The sequence below is a fragment of the Oryctolagus cuniculus genome, chromosome 3 (genome assembly GCF_964237555.1).
Source record: "Oryctolagus cuniculus chromosome 3, mOryCun1.1, whole genome shotgun sequence".
NCBI lineage: Eukaryota > Metazoa > Chordata > Mammalia > Lagomorpha > Leporidae > Oryctolagus > Oryctolagus cuniculus.
This window is the reverse complement of record NC_091434.1, coordinates 81,903,713-81,929,801: the sequence shown is the minus strand read 5'-3', so window position 1 is coordinate 81,929,801 and position 26,089 is coordinate 81,903,713. Positions and strand designations below refer to the sequence as shown.

At 39.7% G+C, this 26,089-nt stretch overlaps 1 protein-coding gene across 4 annotated transcripts in view; it reads right to left on the bottom strand.

Annotated features, from left to right (window-relative positions):
- The window catches only part of PLA2R1 (phospholipase A2 receptor 1), a 125,886-nt gene that overhangs the window by 76,596 nt on the left and 23,201 nt on the right, over positions 1 to 26,089 (bottom strand). For all 4 annotated transcript variants that reach the window (XR_011387004.1, XR_011387005.1, XM_051847968.2 and 1 more), the window contains 6 exon segments: positions 14,021 to 14,194; positions 9,795 to 9,908; positions 9,213 to 9,356; positions 6,756 to 6,950; positions 4,960 to 5,117; positions 856 to 954 (listed from right to left, as the gene is read on the bottom strand). Coding sequence is in view for 2 of the 4 variants with exons in the window: in XM_051847968.2 (XP_051703928.2) it covers positions 856 to 954; positions 4,960 to 5,117; positions 6,756 to 6,950; positions 9,213 to 9,356; positions 9,795 to 9,908; positions 14,021 to 14,194 (884 nt within the window). In the remaining 2 variants the exon portion in view is untranslated.

Sequence of the window (26,089 nt, the reverse complement as noted above, 5' to 3'; positions counted from 1 at the left end):
AGGACCTGTAATCATTTGATCAAATGTTTAGGAACATGTCAGCTATGGCACTTGTATTTTCCAGCTTGAGTGTGAAGAGCAGCTCATGGGTTTACAACTTGATTAATGAACAGAGATAAGAGAGGTGAGATGGATCACTATCTAGCTAGAGCATAAACAATCGTACTTGAAGAGAAAATAATGCATTTTAACTATCTTTCCAAAATAATAAATATGTTACAAGCATACACTTCTCACCATTATTGTATTCTACTCAAATATTTCATTTTAAGAAAGGTGAACGGCAGGCAAGATGCTGGGTGCAGAGGCTCACTGCCTGACTCCAGGGAGTGCATTCGTTCTCTCTCTGACATCCCACTTGAGAATGATGCAAACCACATAAGAGACAGGGCATCATGTGACAACAGGTGTCTGTACAGATGGTGTACAGGATCTCTTTATCTAATCAAAAATTGTAGTCTCGGGTCCAAGAGGACAAGAAGACAATGATCCTTCTTGAGGCTGTACATTATTCAGGTGTTTGTGGCTGATAACTGTTGGGTTTGTCAAGAGTAGTCCACATTCAGTACAAAAAGAGGAGGGCTGGAAGGAAGGGAGGGGAAACAGAGGGAGGAAGAAGCAAGAGAGGGGAAACAAAGGAAGGAAGGGAGGGAGGGAGTAAGGGAGGGAGGGAAGAAAGGAACAGGTGCAGAGAGAGGGTGCTGCAAGAGAGAGGGGAGAGAAAGAGTGAGAGTGAGAGAGAGAAGACAAGAGAGGGACATTTACTTTAAATTACTGACAGATATACAAGTGTTATTCTAGTTATGTAGTCTCTGAACCTAAATTGCAGGGTCTTCCAATATTAACAACACTTACCTCTTGACATCCCGATTCAGCATCAGAAAGGACATGGCCTGGCTTTTTACAAACGTAAAAATGAGTTTCTTCACAATCTGTAACTTTCCAGTGTCCCTCCTAAGGAGAAAGATGTCACAAGTTGAATGACTGTGCTCCACACTGACCCCTGATGGTTGAGCCCATTGCTTCTAAACACAAACATGACCAGTGACAAGGGATTCCCAGTGGGGTGATGTGTCAGGATCCTGCCTTGCCATGGGATGGGCTGACACTCTTCCAGCAGGGAGGAAGTCATCCCAAGTGTGTCATGGGTTTGAGGCATGCAATCCAGAGTTGGGTGGACAGGAAACAGAGACACAGACGTTCTTGACTGCTGTGTGCCAAGCATAATGCTGGGTGTTTTCCACATGTGATCTCAATGATCCTGTGAGGTAGGGATTATCATTCCCATCTGAAGGTTGGGTTTCATATTTTGCACAAGTTCCCATAGACAGCAAAAACAGGGGCAAGCATTGATACCAAAGGTAAGCTGGCTTTTTATGAAGCTGCTCTCAAATTTTCTTTTACAGAGACAGGATAAAGCAGTGGTTCTCCATCTTTAGCATGCACTAGAATCACACAGAGGGGTAGCTGAGAAGCCAGTGACCAGTGTCTTATTCAGTAGCCTTGATGGGATGTGAGAATTTGCATTTCTTTTTCTTTCTTTCTTTTTTTTTTTTTTTTTTTTTTTTTGACGGGCAGAGTGGACAGTGAGAGAGAGACAGAGAGAAAGGTCTTCCTTTGCCGTTGGTTCACCCTCCAATGGCCTCTGCGTCCGGCCGGCGCTCTGCAGCCGGTGCATCGCGCTGATCCAAAGCCAGGAGCCAGGTGCTTCTCCTGGTCTCCCATGGGGTGCAGGGCCCAAGCACTTGGGCCATCCTCCACTGCACTCCCTGGCCACAGCAGAGAGCTGATCTGGACGAAGGGCAACAGAATCCGGCGCCCCGACCGGGACTAGAACCCGGTGTGCCGGCGCTGCAGGCAGAGGGTTAGCCTATTGAGCTGGCCGAGAATTTGCATTTCTAACAAGTCTTCAGGTTCCATTGATACTGCAGGCCCAGAGGCCATACTTGGAGAATCACATGGATGAAGCCATCCCTCTAACCAAGGGAGAAGACTACTTCCTCTCCTCAGCCACTTCTTTGTGTTCAATTGAACGCTTTACTGCTTTCCTGTATAACCCTGATCCTGGAAGCTACCATGCATCATCCTAGATAACACTCCCATAGCTGGCAGTCATGTTCAGCTCCCAAAGTCCTTCTTCAGAGCACGTTCCCTTTCGATGGTAGGCAGACACTTCCATATCTTTTCTTAGTTCTGCCAAAGGCTACTCTTAGACCTTCATTAATAATGCAATAACTGCCAACAGTCTAAAATTTTATTATCCAAAAGGATTTTTTATTTTAACATAAATCAGAACATTAGACTAAAGTCACCTAATTTAGGTGTGGAATTTCAGGTGGTATTTGAGGCATCCAGGATTTGAGATAAATATGGAGCCCTGCCATGATATTCAGAACCATACTACATGGAGGTGGGTATGACACCTCTTGTCTTCACAAACCCACATCCGCCTGCCATAGAGTCTTCCAGTAAACTATCCAGTTACAAGATAGTGTCAGGCATACTGTGGCTGCTTAATAACTGTCACATGGAGGGAAGAACGAATCCTTTCCAGGCTCTCATGCTCAAATTTAGGTGTCCACCATGATGTGGTAACTTGTTAACTATAATAATTATATTCATACTGAGTTCCACTTCATGGAGATGAATACTAATTGGTACACATCTACTGCTTCAGGAGCCACCTTGCCGCCAATAAAGAAGCCACAGTGGAGCAGGCAATTAGCCTGGCAGTAACAATGTTTGCATCTCACGTTGGAGAATCTGGGTTTGATGCCAGGCTCTGCATCCCGACTTCCACTTCCTGCCAGTGCAGACCTTGGGAGGCAGAGGTCATGGCTAGAGTAATTGGGCTTTCTCCAACCACAGCGGGGACATAAGTTGAGTTCCGGTCTCCTGGCTTACGCCCAGGCTGGCATCTGGGGAGTAAGGAAGCAAATAGGAACCCTGTCCGTTTGCCTCTGTCTCTTTGCCCCTCACATAAAATAAATAAAGTTTAAAAAAGAACCACAAAACGTTGTACTTATAGTATGATGTCCTGACCCATCCAAAATTATTAATACCTGTTTTCACTCTGTTTAAAGTGATCTCTGTCCAAATGTTGGCTCCTGTTCTGTGAATATGCTAAGTGAGATATCCCTGTCTGTCCACAGGAGATGAGGACTACCTTACCTGGATTTAACCCACAAATCAGTAAAACATCAAATACTGTAGAATGAACTATGGTGGACTGCATAGCAAACCCAGGACAAATGTCTAGGGAGGCCATTGTTTCTCCGTCCTCAGATGGGACTCAGAGACATCTAATCACATGTGTGATTGTGTGTGCCCACACAAGCCTGAAGAGAGAAAACAATGAAATGTATCACTATCCTAAGTGCTCAGGAATTTTCTATGTTTGCTTGGCACAATTACTTTGTCAAGCTACTTTAGTTACATTTCATAAACTTCTTCTTGGGGGAACTTGACTTTGTAAGAATACTGGTCCTCGGCCAGTGCTGTGGCTCACTTGGCTAATCCTTCGCCTGCGGTGCTGGTACCCCGGGTTCTAGTCCCTGTTGGGGTGCCGGGTTCTGTTCTGGTTGCTCCTCTTCCAGTTCAGCTCTCTGCTGTGGCCCGGGAGTGCAGTGGAGGATGGCCCAAGTGCTTGGGCCCTGCACCTGCATGGGAGACCAAGAGCAAACACTTGGCTCCTAGCTTCGGATTGGTGCAGCGCGCAGGCCGTAGCGGCCATTTGGGGGGTGAACCAACAGAAGTAAGACCTTTCTCTCTGTCTCTCTGTCTCTCTCGCTGTCTAACTCTGCCTGTCAAAAAAAAAAAATAGTGGTCATTAGAAAGAATGAAGATGTCCATCAAATCCCAATAATTTCCACCTGGTATGATCAGCAGCTATCAAATCAAGGAGATTAAATATGTTTTAAACATATAATAATCTATCCTCATGGTTTAGGATTAAACTAATTTTGTAAAATCTGAGAATTTAGATAAATGAAAGATGGGAACATGGGAATAAGTCTGAAGGTAAGACCACTGGGACCATTCCATTTGTGTGAAGAAGAGAGCAAAATTTGCCACCGATGCACAGTTTTCAAAGAGCTTACCCATGCTTTTTCAGACCCTAGGTTTTAATAAGATAGTAAGCATACACATCATCACCCCCCAGGGTAACCTTCCACCCTCAGCTCTCTTCCTCAGCATTGCCATGATGGTCTAGGCACTCCCATCCACCAAAGTGATGGTTGCTCAAGTCAGCGATCTACCTCTCTCACATATCTCATCTAATTTAGGAACTAGTCCTGTCTTCCAAAGCATCCTTGAATCTGTCCATTTCTCTTCGAAGATACCACCCTGGAGAAGCTTTCAAACTAGTTTTTCTGCTTCTACTTTATCCTTCTCTAATGCATTCTCTAGGCAGCACCCCTTTGCTTTTTGAAATGTAAGTCAGCTCATGCCCTCAGATCATGCCCTCTGGCTCCCTGAAGCATATTAGTGGCTGCTACTCCATGGTCTATAAGCCCAGCACTTACGAATTTCTCCTGCCCCATCCCCTACCACCTCCTCACTGCTGGTCTCTATTAAATACAGCAAGTCTGGGCCTGCCTCTGGGCCTTTACACTTGCTGCCCTCTGCCTGGATTTTCTTCCCCTGTTCTTCAAAAGATTTTGTTTGTTTGTTTGTTTAATCCCCAGCTTAAATGTCACTTCTTCAGAAGTGACCATCTCTCTGAAGTATTTGTCCACAACCAAGATTCTCACCAAATTGGCACCAGCTTTGTTGGAGCAATCATCACAACAATAGCTACCATGTTTTTCTGTGTGCTTGTTTGCTGCCTAGCATGAAAGCCACATGAGAAGCAGGAACTGTGCCTGTCTTAGTCTCTGCCATAACCCAAGTCCTTGGCACAAGTGACCCTCAGTATGAGTCCAACAAAATGAACACTGAACAAATGAATCAGCTTACGGATTGCTCAGCAGAGACACACAGCTGGCTTCTGTTTGGAAAAATCTGGGGCTCAAGTGTGTGCCAGTTAGTAAAGATGACTGAGGAGCCATTAGACCATTCAAAGGAGACTGGAAATGTGTTGCTGCTCAAACCAATCCATGTTTCTGATGCATTCTCTGTAAGAGATAAATGTAAATTATTTGCAAGATCTTAACATTTGCAAAGGAGATAATGTACTAGGCTTATTACCAAAATATACCCCTTTGCATGTAACTTCTTTACTTCTTCATGTGATGAAATCTGGTTAAGTCTTGGTATATGATACCAACTAAATCTTTTTCCCTCCCATAACATCCTGTTTGGCTTGATGAAAGCATTATAAGTGAGGCAGAATGTAAGCTAAAGCCAATGCAAGGGCAATACTTAAGCAAATCAGATTCCTGGGACTCTGGTTCCTGCTATTGTAGATAAAGTTGACCTGAAATGTCTGGTTTTGCTTCTGTCTAGAGAAAGGGAAAATGGGAAGTTCCACTATATTATGAAAAGGGCATGTTAAAAAATCATTTAATGGTAGTCTAGCTTTTTTAAAAAGATTTATTTATTTGAAAGGCAGAGTTAGAGAGAGAATGGAGAGACAGACAGAGAGAGAGAGAGAGAGAGAGAGAGAGATATTCCATCTGATGGTTCATTCTCCAAATGGCCAGGAGCCAGGAGCTTCCTCTGGGTAGCCCCATGTGGGTGCAAGGGCCCAAGCACTTGGGCCATCTTCCACTGCTTTTCCAGGTGCATTAGCATGGAGCTGTATTGGAAGTGGGGCAGCTGGGACTTGAACCAGAGCCAGTATGGGATGCCAGCACTGTATGCAGTGGCTTTACCCACTATGCCACAGTGCTGACCCTAGTAGTCTCATATTTACAATACATGTTTTTACTAGCCCTTTTCTATTTTTTCCCCATTTTGTTGCCATTGAAATAGGAAGCAATGGGGTTTCTGGAAAGGAAACTCAAGGTTGACAGCCACGGTAGGATGAGAAGACCCGGGGTGTCCGGTAGAGATGTTCAGATGCTCTTACTGAGCTAGAGGGAGACTCAGGATCATCTTAATCCCAAAGCAAAGGGTTGGGGAAAAATGACACAGCAGGGTTTGTGTCTCCCCTCCAGACTAAACTCTAACATTGCAAACGTCATCAAAATGGAGTCTGGGGAGTTTTCTTTTGTTTTTAAAAATTAAAATATGTAGCTAGTGGTTTCAGTGATTTTCAGCAGACTTCCATTTCAAACGTGCATCTGAGGAGAAGCAGACCTGCTCTGATGGACTAAATCTGGTGGAGGCGCAGCAGCCCAGAACTTCTGCACGTGGCACAGCCTGAGGACACTGCCCCAAATAGATGATCCACTGGTTACTAATCAAAGTTATTTAAATTGGGTCATTTGCTGAGGAATGCCCTTTATTACTTATATTATATCACTTCCACACAATTACTGCTATCTAGTGGACATAATGCTAAATTACAGGTTTAGGGTTTTTTTTTTTAATTAATACTATTATTATAATTATAATTTCAGAAAATGACTTCTGCTTTTTAACAACAAATTTAAAATATCTGGCATGTGTGAAAACATTACAAAGTTTCTGAACACACATTTTGTAAAAATTTAATGAATATGTACTCTTGTATATTATTTAGCAACTTCAAACCTATGAACCATTTATTAATACTTTTAAATAGTTTAAACATTTTTAACTCTACTAATAAAAATAGCTACTGTAGTCTATTTCATATTTTTTAACTCAAAGCCAAAGTTGGCACTCACCATTTCCAAGGAGAGTGACAAGAAACTCCACCTCTGCTAATGAGCCTATGTCTATTAATGTGCTGTTACTGGATAGGCAGGAATGCAAAGCCTCGTTCCAGGTCTTTTCTTCTTTCTGAAGTTTGTAGCAGTTACGATGGTAGGGAGCCCAGCCAGGCTCACAGTCAGTGGCGTAGTATTTCCAAGCATCTTTTTCTTTTCAAATCAACAAAAGACAATGTCATTTTCCACAATTATTTTAACATTACTTAATAGCCTTTATATAAATTATCATCAACATGATTACTTTAGAATATGAAAAATAGAAAGCTCTGAAATGAATCATGGAATTCTAGAAATTCTGCACTCAGAAAGGTCTAATGTATGATTTAGCTCTAGATCTAGCGTCTAATGGATCTCAGCACTTTGTTTCCAGATGAAAAAATCTAAGGCAAGAAGGGGTAGAGGATGTGGCAAAAGTCATACAATGAACATGGAAAGTTAGGACCAGATCCAAAATTGAATGGTTTTCTATTTATAAAGTTTTTTCACATGGCAGAAGGAGCAGCATTTTGGAACACAACTTAAGTCATATTGCAAGGACTTGACACACAGTGTGTGGATGGGCAGATATTCATCGTCAGCTGATGAGAGCCTGCACTTCCTCCAGAGCAGGGCTGACAAATAGGTTTCATGTTGAAGGTCAGTTTGCTTGCCTGTGGTATCACCCTCGGTTGATGTGACCCTGAGCTGCCCTTACAGGAACTTGTAGCCATGGTGCTTTGGGCATTGGAAGGGCAAAGGGTGGTGTGCATGCCAGTGTTTGGCATTCTTTATCCAAGAGCTTGTTCCCAAATTGTTAATAGCAATTAAAAATCTTATTTTATTAATCACAGCTAAGTGCCTCTCTTAAGAACTAATTCAGTTAGATAAGATTTCACTGCTATTTGGAAAACAAAACATTCCTTTTAAAGTTGCTTCTGGGACTCTGACAGCAACTAGATTCATAGTCAAAGACTGTGAGAACATTGAGTTATCATCTGCCCCTGTACTTTGCGATCTAACAAAAATCAGCGATAGAACTCTTTAAAGGTGAAATTTTCAGTCTCTAAAGGTGAGATGCAGAGATAGAGAAATTGGTCTGACCTCAGCAAGGACAGGACAAGCAAGGAATTTGAGATCCTGGAAGCACAGTGTGAAGGCACTGGCCTCAATCTTCAAAAGAATTTGCTGAAGCAACAACAAAGAATCCAAACAGGCTGAGGGCTACAACCCCCAGTTCTGGTCTTTTGACTTCAATTAGTTGGTCAGAGGAATAAATAAAACAGGATAAAAGAAAGGTGGCAGGAAGGCATGCGAGAGAGTAAAGTAACAACAATAACAACACAAAAAGAAGGAACAAATGGAGAAAGGAGGGTGGAAAGAAGGCAAAAATAGAAGGATGTGGTCAATAACAGCCAGTAGCAATTCCAGCGAATCCTCACAATGATGGAAAAAATCTCTACCCCATATTCAATGACACTCCTAAGCATGGCTTCTTAAAAGCAGACAAAAGTTAAGATCCACTTGTTAAGGACAATATTCAAAATAGCTAATTTAGCTTGTTATTTTAAATCTAGAGTTGTTTCTAATTACTCTTGTAATGAATCTTTAAAAGATGGCTATGTTTTTATCTCTACTTTCTGTTAAGACATTAACTCCCTCAGAGACTAAAAGGGGTAGTAGACCTTAAACACAGAAATAATTGGACTTCAGGCACTAGATTATAATTAGGTATGATGTAAGCCTTCGTGACATCTAAAAGTTTTGAACATTATTTCATCAGGGAGGATGTGTTATGAATAAGAGATACAGGTGTGCTAGAAAATCAATGAAGCATGGAACACATGGACACATGGGAGGGAAATTTCTGAGGTTCTCTTGTGCAGCGGGGGTGATTAGGTTGCTGGAAGAGAGGACTTTGTTCTGACCACAAAGCTGATCACCATGCCTTCCTTGATCATTACACAAGGTATATCTGGATCCAAATTTCATGGTGTATGCCTAATGTCTGTAATTACGTGTCAGCTTAAAAAGATAATAAACAATGAAAGCCAATGAAGTAAGGAACTTCATAAAATTGTTCTCTAATTTATGTTTACTTTCTAGGGTAACTCTAAAATTCAGAACTAGAATAGAAAAGGGAGCACAGTTTTTTCCTAAAACAGAATGACTGAAATGCAATATTTTTAAAAAAGAAAAAATCATTTTCTATGCACAGGTAGTTTTATTTTAGTTTTTAGTAAAAACCTATAGGCATGTTTGATTCATAGAGGCTTTACAATAGTGATTTTTATAGTTATCAATTTTTATTCATAAAAATACAAATAAGACTTAGTTAGGTTTTAAGTATGATTCTTTAAGATAAAAAGTGAAGGAATTTTTGTCTATTGAAAAGACTAACAACATATGAGAGTCACTTAAAATAATAACACTTACCAACTATTTCATCATTGACGTGGTTTAGGTATTTTTTACAAATATAAGGCAAGGTGGACTCACAATTTCTACTCCTCCAGGCCCTTGGCATAAATGAATTGAAGGTTCCACAATGATATTCAACAAACGGTTCAAAACTTATCTCTGAAAATACACCATGTGTGTTAATGAGAGTTTAATATATGTGAAAGGTGATTTGAGCATTGAGGACTCTCCCTTCCACAGGAAGAGTGAACTGTTAACATCTATGATTTCACAGGTCAAGTCCAGGCATGGCAATTAAGTGATTTCCCAAAGGCTGTAAAAGAGCTAACTTTATTGTTATATAGTAGGGAAATATTTTGCAATTTGTTGCTATTTTTAAGAGAGCAGACTGCAGTCTTGGCTCTGACCCAAACCTTCCTGCAAGCCTGGCTAAGTAACTTACCTTTTTGGTCTCCATCTTCTGGTCTGGGGAAGCTTGCCTTGCAGGAATGCAGCAAGGCTTCAAATGTTTATAAACCGCTTTTTATAACAACATGGCTACACTGGAAAGGCTATTTCCCATGCCGCATGTGGAAGGTCAATAAAACACTGAGGTACCTGGGCTCCAGTTCAGATAGCTGAGTGGTGTCCCATCAGACCACTGCCAGCCAGCATTCACATCCAGCTGATTCAGACCTGTCCACACCTCCACTGCTTCTCCGCTTACCTGCTCTGAAATGGACATATGAAGTTTCAAAAAAAAAAAAAAAAAAAAAAAAGCAATGCTTTTGATTTCCTATTCCTGGAGTGCAGAGTCATAAAGAATCCCAGTGGATAACAGGAAGAGGCTTATGCACCCCACCCTGGTGCCTTCACCATTTGGAGGAACAGGCAGTCCCCTAAAGGCCCCTGACTGCAATTTAGTTGTGAAGTGCTTCGTCCAAATATGCAGAAATGTTGTCTTACAATGGTTGGCAACCTAGACAAAGGATGCCACAGATTTTAAACCAGCTTATTTATGTGAGTTCATGCACTTGAGGGTTTTAGAGGGTGCAGGAGGGTGGAGAGGAACTCTTAGAAAGTGAACAGCACAAGTTTTCAAAGGTGAGGACAGCCTACAGGGGCAGAGCAGACAAGGGGCTGTGCAGTGTGACAACCATAGGGGCCATCTGGTCTAGAGGGGCAGCCCAATCCAAGGGGCCAGAGTGCCCAGAGTGATCCCTCACAGCAAGGCCAAGTGCGAGGCAAACTCAAGGCTGTTTACCACTTGGGCTGGGAGGTTTATGGCAGGCTAGCTCTGTGGCAACTGCTCCAGCACTCATATTTTAACTCAAGTTTTTAGCAGATGGTTAGGCATTGCATGGGATGCCCACAGTCCATATCAGACTGCATGGATTTGAGGGTCAGCTTGGCTCTTGATTCCAGCTTCTTGCTAATATGCACCCTGGGAGGTAGCTGCATGGGTGCTTACCCACATTGGTAACCCAGATTGAATCCTGAGCTCGTGACCCTAGCTGTTGGGAGCATTGGGAGTAAGCTAACAAATGGGAGAATTTTGTCTCTGCCTTCCTGATAAAAATAAATGAAAATACACATTTTGTTAAGGATACTAGGAGGAAACACTTGCATTGACAAATTTGTACTATGGAAACTGTAGAATTATTTGCAAATTTTCTTTGCCTTTTCTTTCAATGGACCTGAATTTTAAAATATTATACTAGAAAAAACATGAACGACTTGTGCAATAAAATTTGGACAAAAACAAAAGTGTCAGAAACGTTTTATAAAAATGGCAAATTTTATGACACTTTCAGATATTGCCACTTACCTATCTAATCTATAAAGGAGAGCACTGTTCTCTAATGGTTCATTTGTTTCAGAACCCAATTTATTTTGAGCCAGATACAGGGGCCTACCCTGAGATTGAAAACCTGACTGATAAGAGTAAAAATTAGGGTGAATGTATGACCTCGTTTGCCTGAAAGAACCCATGGTTTACCATGATAGTTCCAGAATAATCATCAGTTGCCGTGCCTTTTACTGTCAAAGAATCTAAGGATAGATGGTAGATTGTATGATTACCCAGGTTATGAGGTCAATGGATTTACATAACAAGGCTGGAGTATCCCCAGTGGTTGGGCATTTCAGTACATTAGCGGAGAATGGAAAGAACTGAACCCTTTTAAGGAAACAGAATATGTTGCTTTATAATTTTGAGACCCCAGAAATGATTTAACAGTAACAGCATAACACACATGGGCCTCAAAGTTCCAGCTTCCTGTGGCATTAGCCATGGGGTCTCTTCCTAATATCATTTGATTAAATCATCTAACAGGATTTATGATGGCAACAGGTAAAATGAAAGATGTATTGACAGGACAGCAAGAAATTTTTGTATTTAAAATCCAGGTATTTGTCCAGTGATATTTTTAAATAACATAATTAAAATATTAATTATTGTCATCTTAGAATTATTTTGAAATCCAATTGTTTTCATAACACATAAAGATAATTGTGCAATCTATAATCTGTATTTAAAGATGTATAAAACACTGATTTTTCTTTATAACCAAATTAACCCAAAATACTGAAATAACAAATTTAAACCTAATTACTTTTGACTATTTCTTGGTACTTGCAACAGCTTAATTGTTCTTTGTATCATAACTAATGTTCATCAGTGATTAGCAGTAAATGTTAAGCTATTCTCATCATTAAAAATATCTTGGTCAGAATAGGTTTCTATCTTTATTAAAAAAAAAAAAACTGTTGTCTTCTTAAATAATCCCCAAAAGCTAATTATAGAATTCAGGTATTTAAATCAAACTTACTTTAAATTATTACTCAAGTTTCTTTTTTTTTTTTTTTTTTTTTTTTTGACAGGCAGAGTTAGACAGCGAGAGAGAGAGAGACAGAGAGAAAGGTCTTCATTTTCTGTTGGTTCACCACCCAAATGGCTGCTACAGCTGGTGCGTTGCACAGATCCGGAGCCAGGAGCCAGGTGCTTCCACCTGGTCTCCCATGGGGTGCAGAGCCCAAGCACTTGGGCCATCCTCCACTGCACTCCTGGGCCACAGCAGAGAGCTGGACTGGAAGAGGAGCAACCGGGACAGAATCCGGCTCCCCAACTGGGACTAGAACCCGGGGTGCCGGCGCCACAGGCAGAGGATTAGCCAAGTGAGCCGGGGCGCCAGCCAAATTATTACTCAAGTTTGATGAGGAAGTCCAGACTCTCTTGTGAGAAATTCTGGCATGTAAGGTAGATAACTGAAATTATAAATGGTATGCAGATTTTTATATAAAAATGATTACAGGATTAGAATGATTTTGAAAATTGGTATTTTTCCTGCAGTATGCCTCAGTCAAATTGGTTTCAATGATAATTTCCCATTCACTCACTGGTTACAATCCTTCTTAATAACTTTTAAAGCTTTAGAGTATCCTTCCTCCACCTAGTGAATCCAATTCTATAAATATAGAGAGAAATAATTTAGGATCCACGCATAATGATATATGCAAGGATGTTCTATAATAGTAAAAAATAAATAAACAAAGCAAAATCAATAATTCTATCTATCCTGAATGGAAAGAGATTAGATGGACATATTACTGTCAACGTATGCTACTCAGTTGCCATTATAAATCATGATAATCATGATACATATTTATATTTACAGACAGGGTCAGATGTTCATTATAGGCAGGAAAATGAAGTAAGCAGTTTACCAAGCTATGCATAATTGCTGTCAAATGGCTAGCACATACTGAGTGTGGCATGTATCAGGAACTTTCCTAAGACTTCATGTAAGTTATGGGACATAACCCACACCAAGAAGTAGGCCATGTTAGTATTTCCACATAGTAGAAGAGGAAACTGGGAGTACTGAGTGGTTAAGACATTCGCTAGGGTAACCCTGGATAGTAGGTGTGGAGGTGGGAATCAAACCTGGATGGGTGGCTTTCCAGCTCCTGCTCGTAACCACTGTGAAACAGCCACCTCATGTTTTCATACAATACTTACTTTTTTATACATTGTACATATATGTTTTTATATATTTTTTCAGAAAATATAGTTATCTCTTTGTTGTAGACTTATGGAACATTTCTATTCATTTTTATCTCTGTATACCTGAATTTAAGAAATTATTCTAAAATTAAAATGTACTACATGTGTAATAAAAATTGAAAAAATTAGTGTCAGAAAGTTTTAATGAAAATGACTAATTTTGTGACAATTTTTAATGTACCAAAAACATTTAAAGAGTCATTTCTATACCATATAAAAAGCACATTTAGTCTATAAAGGAGAAGAAGGCAGTTTAGTGATGGGTGAAATGCAAGTACCAATGTACTAGCACAATTCTTTTGACATCTTATACTATGTCTTATGCAAATCCTGTTAACATATTATGTTCTTTTCTTTCCCCCAGACCTGCACAAAGTGAGTGATAGTTAACTGTTATGAGGTTTAACTAATAAAGTACACAAACTGCTTATAAATGGAAGTTGTGTAGCTAAGATCCCTCAAAGGGCAAGAATTAGTCCTGAGCTTAGACTCTCCCTGATCAACCCACTGGAGCTGCAGCTCTCATGGGGTGCTTTTTTGTGGCCTCAGATTCTCTTCTACAAGACAGAAACATCAAGGATGACGTGAATGGGTGTCAAATAGAATGGTCTATGGGTCATGTGAAAATTCTAGGTAGAATTTGAGTCATGTTAAAAAAGAAAAATATTTTATAAGGAATTTTTTTCCCACAATATATTTTTCATACACTGATATAATTTTTAACATTTTATTATTTATAAATATATTTATTATTATTATGTACCTTCTACCTACTTACTCCGTATGAAATTTTCTTCAGCTTCATCCACAATACTTAGTAAAGCACCTCCGTGCATCTGGCATGAAGAATGCGCCTCACTCCAGGAGAGAGAGGAAAGCAGGTTGAATTGGTAGCAAATGTGTGAGTTGAGGTCCTTCTCCCAGACAGCATCACAACCTACCTCTGCAGAGGCTGTAATCAAAATTCATTATAAACATCCATTACTCTCTTATTGTGCCTACACAGCAACATATTTCTAAGATGAGTTTGAATGGAATTATCCCAGTGTGCAACCCTGAAAGCTTCAGTGTCTTTTATATTCTTCATGAGTTTTTGTGGTGATATTTGTATTGTTATCCCATGGACACCTATTGTTAAGCTTTTTCATGACTTACCTTAGGAAACTCAAGAAATTGCCAATAAAGAAGATCTGATCCTTTCCAGTAAAATAACAGAAACAAATTTAAAGAGAAGGAAATAGAAGTGAATTATTTGTGGAAATAGCATCTGTTCTTTTAAAAGTAGTCATTTAGAACTTTACATTGAAAATTGTGTGAATTTAAATATCTGAGACACAAATGTTGTTTCAAAAGGCTTTTATCCCCAAATTTGAAATGCTCAATTGAATAAAAAGGATACAGTAGAAATATGTCAATAAAGAACACAAGTTTTCAAAATGATATTTAGCACAAAAGTGTTGCTATTCAGTTTAAGAATGTTCTTTCAATCAAGAGGAAAAAAATATAAAATCCTCTTGTAAGACATTGGTCAAAGATTGCATAATATGCTTAAAAGTAGATTTAATAAAGGATGAAATCTTGATCTGAAAAATCATAAGTTTAATAAAATAATACAAAATCAGAAGTTAGTTTAAGTGCTTTTGCTAAAAATTTAAATTATATTTCATAGTGAACTAAGCATCCAAAGTTAAATGCCAGAAATGAAACTTAGCCAAATAATTTCAGAAGTATAGGAAGTATGAACCATCGTACAGCATGACTGTGACTTAGGGACAGGCATCCTTCTGAAATCTAGAACAGCCTTTTCCAAAGAGAACTGCTTGGAGTCAGACAGCTTCAAAAGGCTCCCCAAGAAAATTCAGAACACAATGAAATATACTTGGACAGCACCCTCTGAGATTCGCACATTAGAATACAAGGGTGCTTCAAAAAACTCATTTGGAATGGGATTAATACATTTATGAAATACAAAATTCACATACATATCTCTCATAATATTCATTTCTCATGAATTTATGAAGATTCTTTATGTTGAAGGCTATGTGACATTTTGTAGTAAAGAAACATGCATAATTTTAATTCACCATACTTCAGATTTACTTGAGAATAACATTTTTTTCATTAGTTTTCTTTTCCCCAAAAATACTTAAAAGGTTCCCCTGGGAAATGTGAACTGTGTATTCTCACGTCTTATTGCAACAAACATTCCCCAGAACCCAGTTAGTTAACCAGAAGTTATCAAATTACATATAAATCTAAAGTTTCTATAGATTCCTAACTGATAGCTGAATGAGGATAATTCAGAATGTATGTGGGAAATTGGATTTAAAAGGTAAGTTCATTTTGGTACAAAATTTTTTGAAATCCAGCAAATTTTTGATAATATGAATTTCTTATGAACCTTATGAAAATACCTCATATGCGTGGATTTCAAACTTCTTTTGGATTCAAATAAACACATTTTAATTCCATTTTCCACAAACTTACAGTCTTCAACAAATGGTGCTGGGAAAACTGGATCTCCATGTTTTATGAAGTATGAAACAAGACTCCTACCTCACACCTTACACAAAAATCCTCTCAAAATGGAAAAAAGATCTAAATCTATGACCCAATACCATCAAATTATTAGAAAACATTGGGAAAACTTGCAAGACATTAGCATAGGCAAACACATCTTGGAAAAGACCCCAGAAACACAATCAAAGCCAAATTGACAAATGGGATTACATTGAGTTGAGAAAGTTCTGCACTGCAAAAGAAACATTCAGCAAAGAAAATATTTGTAATCTATGTAACTGACAAAGGATTAATATCCAGACTTTATAAAGAGCTCAAGAAACTCAACAACAACAAAACAAATAATCCAGTTAAAAATAGGCAAAGGGGCTGGCGCCGTGGCTCACTAGGCTAATCCTCCGCCTTCAGGTGCCAGCACACAGGGTTCTAGTCCCGGTCAGGGCGCCGGATTCTGTCCCGGTTGCCCCTCTTCCAGGCCAGCTCTCTGCTGTGGCCAGGGAGTGCAGTGGAGGATGGCCCAAGTCCTTGGGCCCTGCACCCCATGGGAGACCAGGATAAGTACCTGGCTCCTGCCATCGGATCAGCGCGGTGCGCCAGCCATAGCGCGCCGGCCGCGGCAGCCATTAAAGGGTGAACCAACGGCAAAGGAAGACCTTTCTCTCTGTCTCTTTCTCTCACTGTCCACTCTGCCTGTCAAAAAAAAAAAAAAAAAATAGGCAAAAGACTAGAACAGGCATTTTTTCAAAAGAGGAAATTCAAATAGCCACATGAAAAAATGCTCAGGATCACTAGCCATCAGGGAAATACAACTCAAAACCACAATGAGATTTCATCTCACCCCAGTTAGAATGACTCTCATATAGAAATCAACAAACAACAAATGCTGGCAAGGATGTGGGGGAAAAGGTACCCCAGTCTACTTTTGAAGATAGTACGGAGATACTTCAGAAATCTGAATATAGACCTACTATATGATCCAGCCATTCCATTCCTGGGAATTTACCCAAAGGAAATGAAATCATCATATGAAAGAGTTATCTATACCCAGATGTTATTGCATCTCAATTCACAATAGTTAAGATATAGAATGATCCTAGATATCCATTAACTGAAGACTGGACAAAGAAATTATAGTATATGTACACCATGGAATACTACACAGCAGTAAAAAAAAATAGAAAAACCAGAAATCCTGTTGCTTGCAACAAAATAGATGCAACTGGAAACAATTATACTTAGTGAAATAAGCCTGTCCCAAAAAGACAAATACCATATGTTCTCCCTGATCTGTAGTAACTAATAGAGTACCAAAAAATTAATCCATAGATGAGAAATTGACACTTTGAGTTGTGATGATTTTGAACAGCCCTTTTCTCAACTGATGACTAATGAGGAACAGTTTTTTTTCCCATTTATTGAGCTCTTTACTTAGTGTAAGGTCAATCTTATAAGGCTAATTGAAAATAAATCTTTGTAAAAAATAAGAATGGGAATAGGAGAGGGAGGAGGAAGGGCAGGAGTGCAGGCAGAGACTATTGGAACTCATAAAAGAGTTTGATAAAGTCTCAGGATATAAAATAAGTACACAAAAATCTACAGCCTTTGCATACACTGACAATGCCATGGCTGAGAAAGAACTTCTAAGATCAATTCCATTCACAATAGCTACAAAAAAAATCAGACTGGGGCCGGCACCGTGGCTCACATGAGGATTAACCTCTGCCTGTGGTGCCGACATCCCATATGGGCTCCGGGTTCTAGTCCCAGTTGCTCCTCTTCCAGTCCAGCTCTCTGCTGTGGCCTGGGAAGGCAGTGGAGGATGGCCCAAGTGCTTGGGCCCCTGCTCACACATAGGAGACCAGGAGGAAGCACCTGGCTCCTGGCTTTGGATTGGCACAGCACTGGCTATAGCGGCCATTTCAGGAGTGAACCAATGGAAGGAAGACCTTTCTCTCTGTCTCTCTCTCTCTCTCACTGTCTATAACTCTACCTGTCAAATTAAAAAAAAAAAAAAGACTTTGGAATAAATTTAACCAAGGATGTCAAAAAGTCTCTACAATGAGAATTACAAAACATTAAAGAAAGAAATAGAAGAAGATACAAAAAAATAGAAAAATCTTCCATGTTCATGGATTGGAAGAATTAGTATCATCAAAATATCCATAATTCTAAAAGCAATTTACAGATTCAATGCAATCCCAATCAGATTATCAAGGGCATTCTCAGATGTAGAAAAATGATGCTGAAATTCATATGGAAACACAGGAGACCTTGAATAGCTAAAGCAATCTTATACAACAAAAAACAAAGCCAGAGGCATCACAATACCAAATTTCAAGACATACTATAGGGCAGTTATAACCAAAAGAGCCTGGTACTGGTAGAAAAACAGATGGATAGACCAATGGAACAGAACAGAAATGCCAGAAATCAATCCAAGCATCTACGACCAACTTATATTTGACAAAGGAGCTGATATCAGTCCCTGGAGCAAGGACAATCTCTTCAACAAATGGTGTTTGGAAAAATAAACTTCCACATGCAGAAGTATGAAGCAAGACCCCTACCTTACTTAGACCTTATACAAAAACCCACTCAAAGTGGATTAAAGACCTAAACTGATGCTGCAGTAACATCAAATTATTAGAGAACATTGGGGAAATCCTACAAGACATTGGCATAGGCAAAGACTTCTTGGAAAACACCACAGAGGCACAAGCAATCAAAGCTAAAATTGACAAATGGGATTACATAGAGCTAAGAAGCTTCTTCACTGCAAAACAAACACACAGGAAAGTGAAGAGGCAACTGAAAGAATAGAGAAATTTGCAAACTATGAAACTGATAAAGTATTAATAACCAGAATATATAAAGATATTAAGAAACTCAACAATAATAAAACAAACAACCCAGTGGAGAAATGGGCAAAGGACTTACAAAGACATTTTTCAAAAGAGGAAATCCAAATGGCCAACACATTTGAAAACAATGCTCAGGATCATTAGCCATCAGGGAAATGCAAATCAAAATCACAATGAGATTTCACCTCCCACGCATTAGAATGGCTTTCATACAGAAATCAACAAACAACAAATGCTGGCAAGATGAAGGTGAAAAGGTACCCTAATCCACTGTTGGTGGTAAAGCCACTATGGAAGACAGTATGGAGATACCTCGGAGGTCTGAATATAGACCTATCATATTACCCAGCTTGATCCCACTGCTGAGAATTTACCCAAGGGAAATGAAATCAGCAATGTGAAGGCGTTATCTGTACCCCCATGTTTATTGCAGCTCAATTCACAATTGCTAAGATTTGGAATCAATCCAAATGCCCATCAGCCAAAGACTGCATGAAGAAATTATGAGTTACGTACACCATAGAATACTACACACTGGTAAAAAAATTTTTAAAAGGCAACAAAAAAGAAAAAACAAAAAAATGAAATTTGATCATTTGCAACAAATTGGATGAAACTGGAAAAGATCATACTTAGTAGAATAAGACAGTCCCAAAAGGACAAATATTATATGTTCTCCCTTGTGGGGAGCAATCCGGACTAGACTAAGTTACTCGAATTAAGACTTATTCTATGCATCTGCTCTCCCACAATGTGGCGTTGGGAGAGAAGTAAACAGCTTCTACACAGGTGCCTCCAGTTCAGCCAATAAACTGTAGGACTTGCTCCTGATTGGAGGAGAGCAGCGTACTCGGCGTGTGGGCAGCCGAGTTAGGATTGGCGGAGGAGGACTATAAAGGAGGAGAGAGACGGCATGCACCAGGAACATCTATGGGGAACATCTAAAGGGAACCCGTGCAGCCCCCGAGAAAGCCGGCCGGCGGTGTGCCGCTCCCCTGCGGAAGTGGGGAATGTGGCCAGGGGGAACTGCCCTTCCACGGAGGTGGAAGGGATAGTAGCCAACCCGGGAAGAACCAGCAGCAAACCCGGGGAGGGCCGAGCAGACGAAAGAACAGCGCAGGGTTCAGTGTCGTTCCTCCACGAAGAGGGGGAGCGACATCCCTGACCTGTGATAACTAACAGAGCACCTAAAAGGTGATCTACAGAAGTGAAATTTATAATTTGAGAAGCAGTGACTTTGAATAGCCCTTGTCTTGACTGTTGATGAACAGTTTGGGGTTTTTTTTATACTATTGAGCTTTTTAGTTAACATAGAGTTAATCACATGTGTGTAAAGTTAATTGAAAATAGATCTTAGTAAAAAAAAATAAAATAAGAATGAGACTAGGAGAGGGAGGAGGAAGATGGGTTGGAGAGTACATGGGTAGGCGGATATGGTGGGAAGAATCTCCATGTTCTTAAAGTTGTAATTATGAAATGTATAAAGTTTGTATTCCTTAAATAAAAGCTTTCTGGGGGTAAAAATGTAATAGTGAAAGACTGAAGAAAGAATTTCCAACAGTAGAGGATTGGTTAAACAAAGGCATAAATATGTAAGTATTAGAATAAAGAATAAATTTGTCATGATAGTATCCTCTAAAATACAAGTTATTAATTTTTATTTATTTAAGTTATTAATTTTGATGAGATCCAATTTATCCATTTTTACTTTTTTTATTATTGTGTTTTGGTGTCATATCTAAGAATTCATTGTCATATCCAAAGCCATGAAACTTTAACCCTATGCATATTTTAAGAGTAACATAGTTCTATCAATTCCATTTACATATAGGTTCCATTTTGTGTTAATTTTTCATAAGAGATAGAGTTTCAATTCTACTGCTTTGAGTGTAGATATTCAATTTTCCTTGTACCATTTATTGAAAAACTGATTCTTTCTTCCATTAAATTGTTTCAGCATCTTTGTCAAAAATCAACTGAACATAAATAGGAACTCTCAATTCTGATATATTTTTCTAGTCTTGATTACCACAAGTTTATGTAAGTTCTGAATTTGGAAAGTGTGAATTCTGCAACTTTGTTCTTTTTAATGATAAAATTCATTGTATTTGTTTTTATTTATTTTGGTCCTTTGAATTATCATAGGAATTTTAGAACATGTCAATTTCTATGAATAATTCAGCCAAAATTTTTATGGGGATTGCTGTAAAGTAGCACCATCTCAGCCATATTAAGTTTCCCAATCTATGAACATGGGATATCTTTCCATTATTTAGGTCTTTAATTTTTTTGTATTATGTTTTATAATTTTTAGTGTAAATTTTTTATGTTGTTAAATTCTTTCCTAAGTATTTTATTGTTTTTCATGCCACTATAAATGGAATTATTTTAAAACATCTTTTCTGTATTACTCATCGCTATGCTACTGCATAAAAATACAGTTTTTTTTTATACTGACCTTAAATCTTACCAATGGCTGAATGCATTGTTTTAGACTCCTGCTTAGCCCATTACAACAATGATTAAGGGTTTAATGCTTTCATTTTTTGCTTGTTGATTTAATCAGCTGCTCTATCACCTGACAACTCTGCTTTCTCTTCCTTCCTTCTTTTCTTCCTTTCCAACACAGCTGAAGTCTGACAACAAGGTCCTGTTCAGTCTTTCTCCAAAGGAGATCTTCAGTGTGTCCACTTTTTTCCAATTCCCTTGCTACCACCAAATCTAAATCTATTCCTGGCCCTGACTGTTGCTCTAAACCTGCAACTGGTCTCCTGGATCTGTCTATAACTCCCTCCTAAGCCACCTGCTGAGAAGGAGCCAAAGTAATCATTACCATTTTTTGTCGCTCCCCCATTTGCGGAGGAACAACACTAGACCCTGCACTGTTCTTTTGTCTGCTCAGTCCTTCCCGGGTTTGCTGCTGGTCCTTCCCGGGTTGGCTGCCGGCTCCTCCACCTCCGTGGAGGGGCGGCACCCCCTGCCACTTTCCCCGCTTCTGCGGAGGAGCGGCACACCGCCGGCCAGCTCCCTCGGGGGCTGCTCAGGTGTTCCTTCAGATGTTCCTGATGCATGTTGTCTCTCTCCTCCTTTATAGTCCTCTTCCACCAATCCCAACTCTACTGCCCACACGCCGAGCATGCTGCTCTCCTTCAATCAGGAGCAGGATCAGCTCCTGCAGCTTATCAGTCAAATTGGCGAGAGGCAGCTGTGTAGAAGTTTCCTCCTCCCCAGCGCCATATTGTGGGAGAGCAGATGCATAGAATAAGTCTTAATTCCAGTAACTTAGTCTAGTCTCAGTTGCTCCCCACAATTTTTAAAATGATTATCACTTCTGTGCTTATAAACCTTCTTATGACTTTCTTCTGTTTCTAAAATAAGTAAATCCTTACCTTTATGACACCCTAAATTATCTAGTTTCTGCATAAGTTGACATCTGTCTACTTCCCCAGAAACTTCTGTTCCTCTTTCCCTCACTCACTGCACCCTTGTTACATTGTCCTAAATTGAAATTGCCCCTTTCCCTCCTCAAAGTCTTGAGTCACTGGCCAGTGGCATGCAGAGGATAGTGTGGGATGAAGTGGGGATCAGTCAACCTGGACAAGTGGGAGTATTTCATCACTGACATTGGCTAGGATGGTTAAGGCATGTGCATGATGAATCACTAACAGACTGACCTTTAGTTGGTCTCATTATTTTTCAGTTCTGTTTAAACAATTTAGCCCCTAAATTGCCTGCATCCAGTACTGATCATTTCCTCACTCTGTGCTTGGCACTTAGCACCATGTATTCCCTTACTTTCCATCTTGATGACTCCTGCTCAACTCTTGGGCTACAGTTTAAATACAACTTACTTAGGAGAGCTTTATTTGAGTGTCAAATTTAAATTTGGTTTCTTCCTTACAATACTATTGTCCTAAAAGTAGATCTTATCAAAAATTGTTATTATATATTAGTTTGATTATTAGATTTTAATGTGAATTTCATTAGTGTAGGCACCATGACTTTGATCTTTGACATTCACTTATAGCCCCAGCAGTCAGCAGAGTCTCTGGCACACAGTATTGAAGAACCTTAAAAATCAAACCAAGATGGAGTGAATTAAGCTAACACTATTAAAAACAAGAAGTCACCTTTGCCCCAAATAAAATTAAAGTTTAAAAATTATAGCCCTAAACTTTTTCCCCCAAAGCTAAAATTACGTGCAGCTAAAAAAAAAAAAAAAAAAAAAAAAAAAAAGGGACCCTATGCTTAGCTAGCTGCGACACTTGTGCCTGGCTGTGCTAAGACCTAACCCAGTTTGTATGCCTCCTAATACTCAAATAACGGTGTGGGAAGCGGGACGCTGCTCTCTCTCCAGGGGAACGAAGGGAGCGAGACGTCGTCCCCCTCAGGGTGAACAAGATGACGCTGACAGGGAAAGGAACTGCTAAAGAAGTAAACAACAAAATGGGGACGAGGTGCATGCCTCCCATGTGATCCCGTAGCTGATTGAATAGAAGACGCATGCCTTTCACATGATCAGCTCACGGATTGGACTGCTGTGTGCATGGACGCTATAGTGCTTTTGATTGGTTGCTGCAGGTATATAAACCGTGTGGCTTTGTGCTGGGGGCGCTCCCTGGACTCCCGAGTTCAGGAGGCCCGTCTGCGCAGACGCCGAATAAATCCTCTTGCTTTTGCATCAGCTGGTCTGGACTCTGAGTCTTTGGGGTGTGCCTCTCGACGTGTTAGCATCCTCACTCAGAGGGTCTAACAGTGTGTGTTCAATACATATTTGATGAACGAGTGAATGGTTTGTAGAATTGGAGGTCATTAATTTTAATACAGGTCGGAAGAAATAGTACATTGAGGAGTGAAAGCTAGGTGAGGAGGTATAGACAAATCTTTTGAGAAGTCTGTCTATATGGTAGATGAGAGAGATGGGTGTTTTCAAGAGACAGATATGGAATTGAAGGAATTCTATTATGTTTAGGACGTTATTTTATGCCTAGAACAGATTTAACTGCTAGAGAAAGGACCCAGTAGAGAGGAAATACATAGTGGAAACATGTACAAGTCTTGTTGAAACATACTTTGCTGGGCTGAATGTCCAGAATTTCTAATGAGTACTCTGGGGTGTTTCTGATCATTTTCAGTTCTAGCAAGCTCACAGGGAATGCTGATGCTGCAGTTTGAGAATCACTGAGATGCAATTTAAAAGAGGTTGGAGGGGTAGCTCTGGAACCCAGGGGAGGAAGAACATTTTCTCATGTAGGAGGGAGGAAGAACCAGAGGTATTGACCCAGGTAGGCTTAAAGAATAGAGAACTGCAAGTTGTCAAAACTTCCCTTTTGTGATTGGATTTTTTTTCATTATGAAGTGGGAATTGAGGTTATCTGATGAGAATCAGGAGGGAAAAAGAGGTGGGGTACGGTTTAACATTAGAGGAGAATAGGGAGGTTGGGGTGGTCCTGGTGGGGAGTGAGAGAATCGCATGTCAAGAGAGCACACCAGCTGTGTCAGTCCACACAGAAGCAAAGGGGAACTGGAAATCACACATTTGTATTGCTACCCATCTGTCTGCTAACTCACATTTACACCAACTGAATAAGGTGCAGGGACAATGAAATCCTTCCAGAGGTTGGTATCTTAGCATTATCTCAAAGTGTGAGTCTCCAACAAACAAGAGAGACTTGGTCTGGCTCAGAATTGTCTTATGCAAACCCAAATATGTCATCTTTATTCCTGGAGATGTCATATGACATCCTTCACTGCTAGTATGTTTCTGTTTATTAGTACTAAAGTTCAATTTTGTTGATTTGCTAACATTTTTTTAAAACAGCATGATTTTACATGGTGATATTACAAAAATTTCCATGTAAGAGATACACAGTACAAACCTTAACTTCATTCCTCACTCTTTTCTGTCCTATCCACTCATTGACCCCCAAGGAAAAAACTCTCATCGTGCTCAGTCTCTGACACATCATTTTGAGTTATGTTGGCCACTGGGAACCAAAAGTAACAAGAAAGGCAGAAAACTGGAACTGTAATTTACCTCTGTACAAATAAACATGCTTTCTGCTGGCTACGGTAAAGGTCAGGAGAGTTGGGATCTGGCAGGCTGACAAGCCCAGGAAGCTGAACAAATAGATAGTCTAGGGAGTGTACAGTCCAGAGCACCACCAAATCCAGGCTTCCACTGGGGAAATCCGTAATTGGCTACAAATGACAGAGGATGGGGACAAGGCTCTTCTCAGAACCTTAAAGAGAATGATGCAGCTTTCTAAAAAAAAGCTTTATTATTATTAGAGTCACATAAAACACTGTGAATTTTATTAGCATTGGTTCATTCATTTACTTTTAATGATGTCATCATTGGAGATGGAAACGCACAGAGATGATGCAAATAAAACAAGACCTGGTCAGGAGTCCAAGGATTGTGGGGGATCACATGGACATACGCCAAGACCTATCACATTCAGGTAGAGAAGGTTGGTGATTTGATAATTATAAAATACTGAAATGCTTTCATGCTAACTGGTGACTAGTCACAGTCCTGAACTCTTAGAGTGCCCCCTGCTGCCCCAGACTTCCCTGTACCATCCCCCTAAATGATCTAGCAGCTAAAAGGTTACTACCAGCACACCAAGATTTCCACTAGGATTGTTAATAGACAATGCCACATTGACTGTTCAAAGCTAACTTTCAACCATATATGTAGATTTATGTTATTTGGAGTTACCTGCATGTTACAAATTGCCTAATGAAGAATAATTTGCATCACTAGTCACAGGGGTCCTTGTCAAAAATGCAGATGTTTGAGTCCCACATACCATACGCACTGCATCTCTGGGAAATATGTGGCTGGGATGTGCATTTTGTGCCATCTCCTAGGTGATTCTGCAGTATCCTACAAAATACAGTCTACAGTTTCTGGCACAGAATAAATCTGTCTGCCCTGTCTTCTATCTATATGCCAAGTTCTTTGCAGGGAGGATCCTAAGTCCTAAAACTCTTTTTATTCACCACTATGTCTAGCTTTGTGCTTGTTCCCTGAAGAAGAGGGATCATTGATTCAAAAGTGTGTGTTCAAAAGACAAATTGGGGATGAAGACAATGATGAGCAATGGCTCAACCTTGTGAACGTTTACCATAAATCAGTATCAAGATAGATGTATTCTGTGCATCATCTAATTGAACCCACACGTAGTTCTGCTCTGATTTCCATTTGATGACATAGGAAGCTGTGATTCAGAGAAATGGAGGGAGTGTTCTGAATCTCATTATTGGGAGGTGGTAGGATTCTCTTCTTGGTTTTTCTGATTTCAAGACAGACATATTTTACTAAGACATAATGATTTTTAGATTAGAAGTCAAATTTTCAGATAATTTTATAAATCTGATTGTTTGGAATTGATCTCTTCAATTTGCTTTCATTTCAAATTTGTTTGCTGCATTTTATCATATATGTGGAGGGGAGGTAG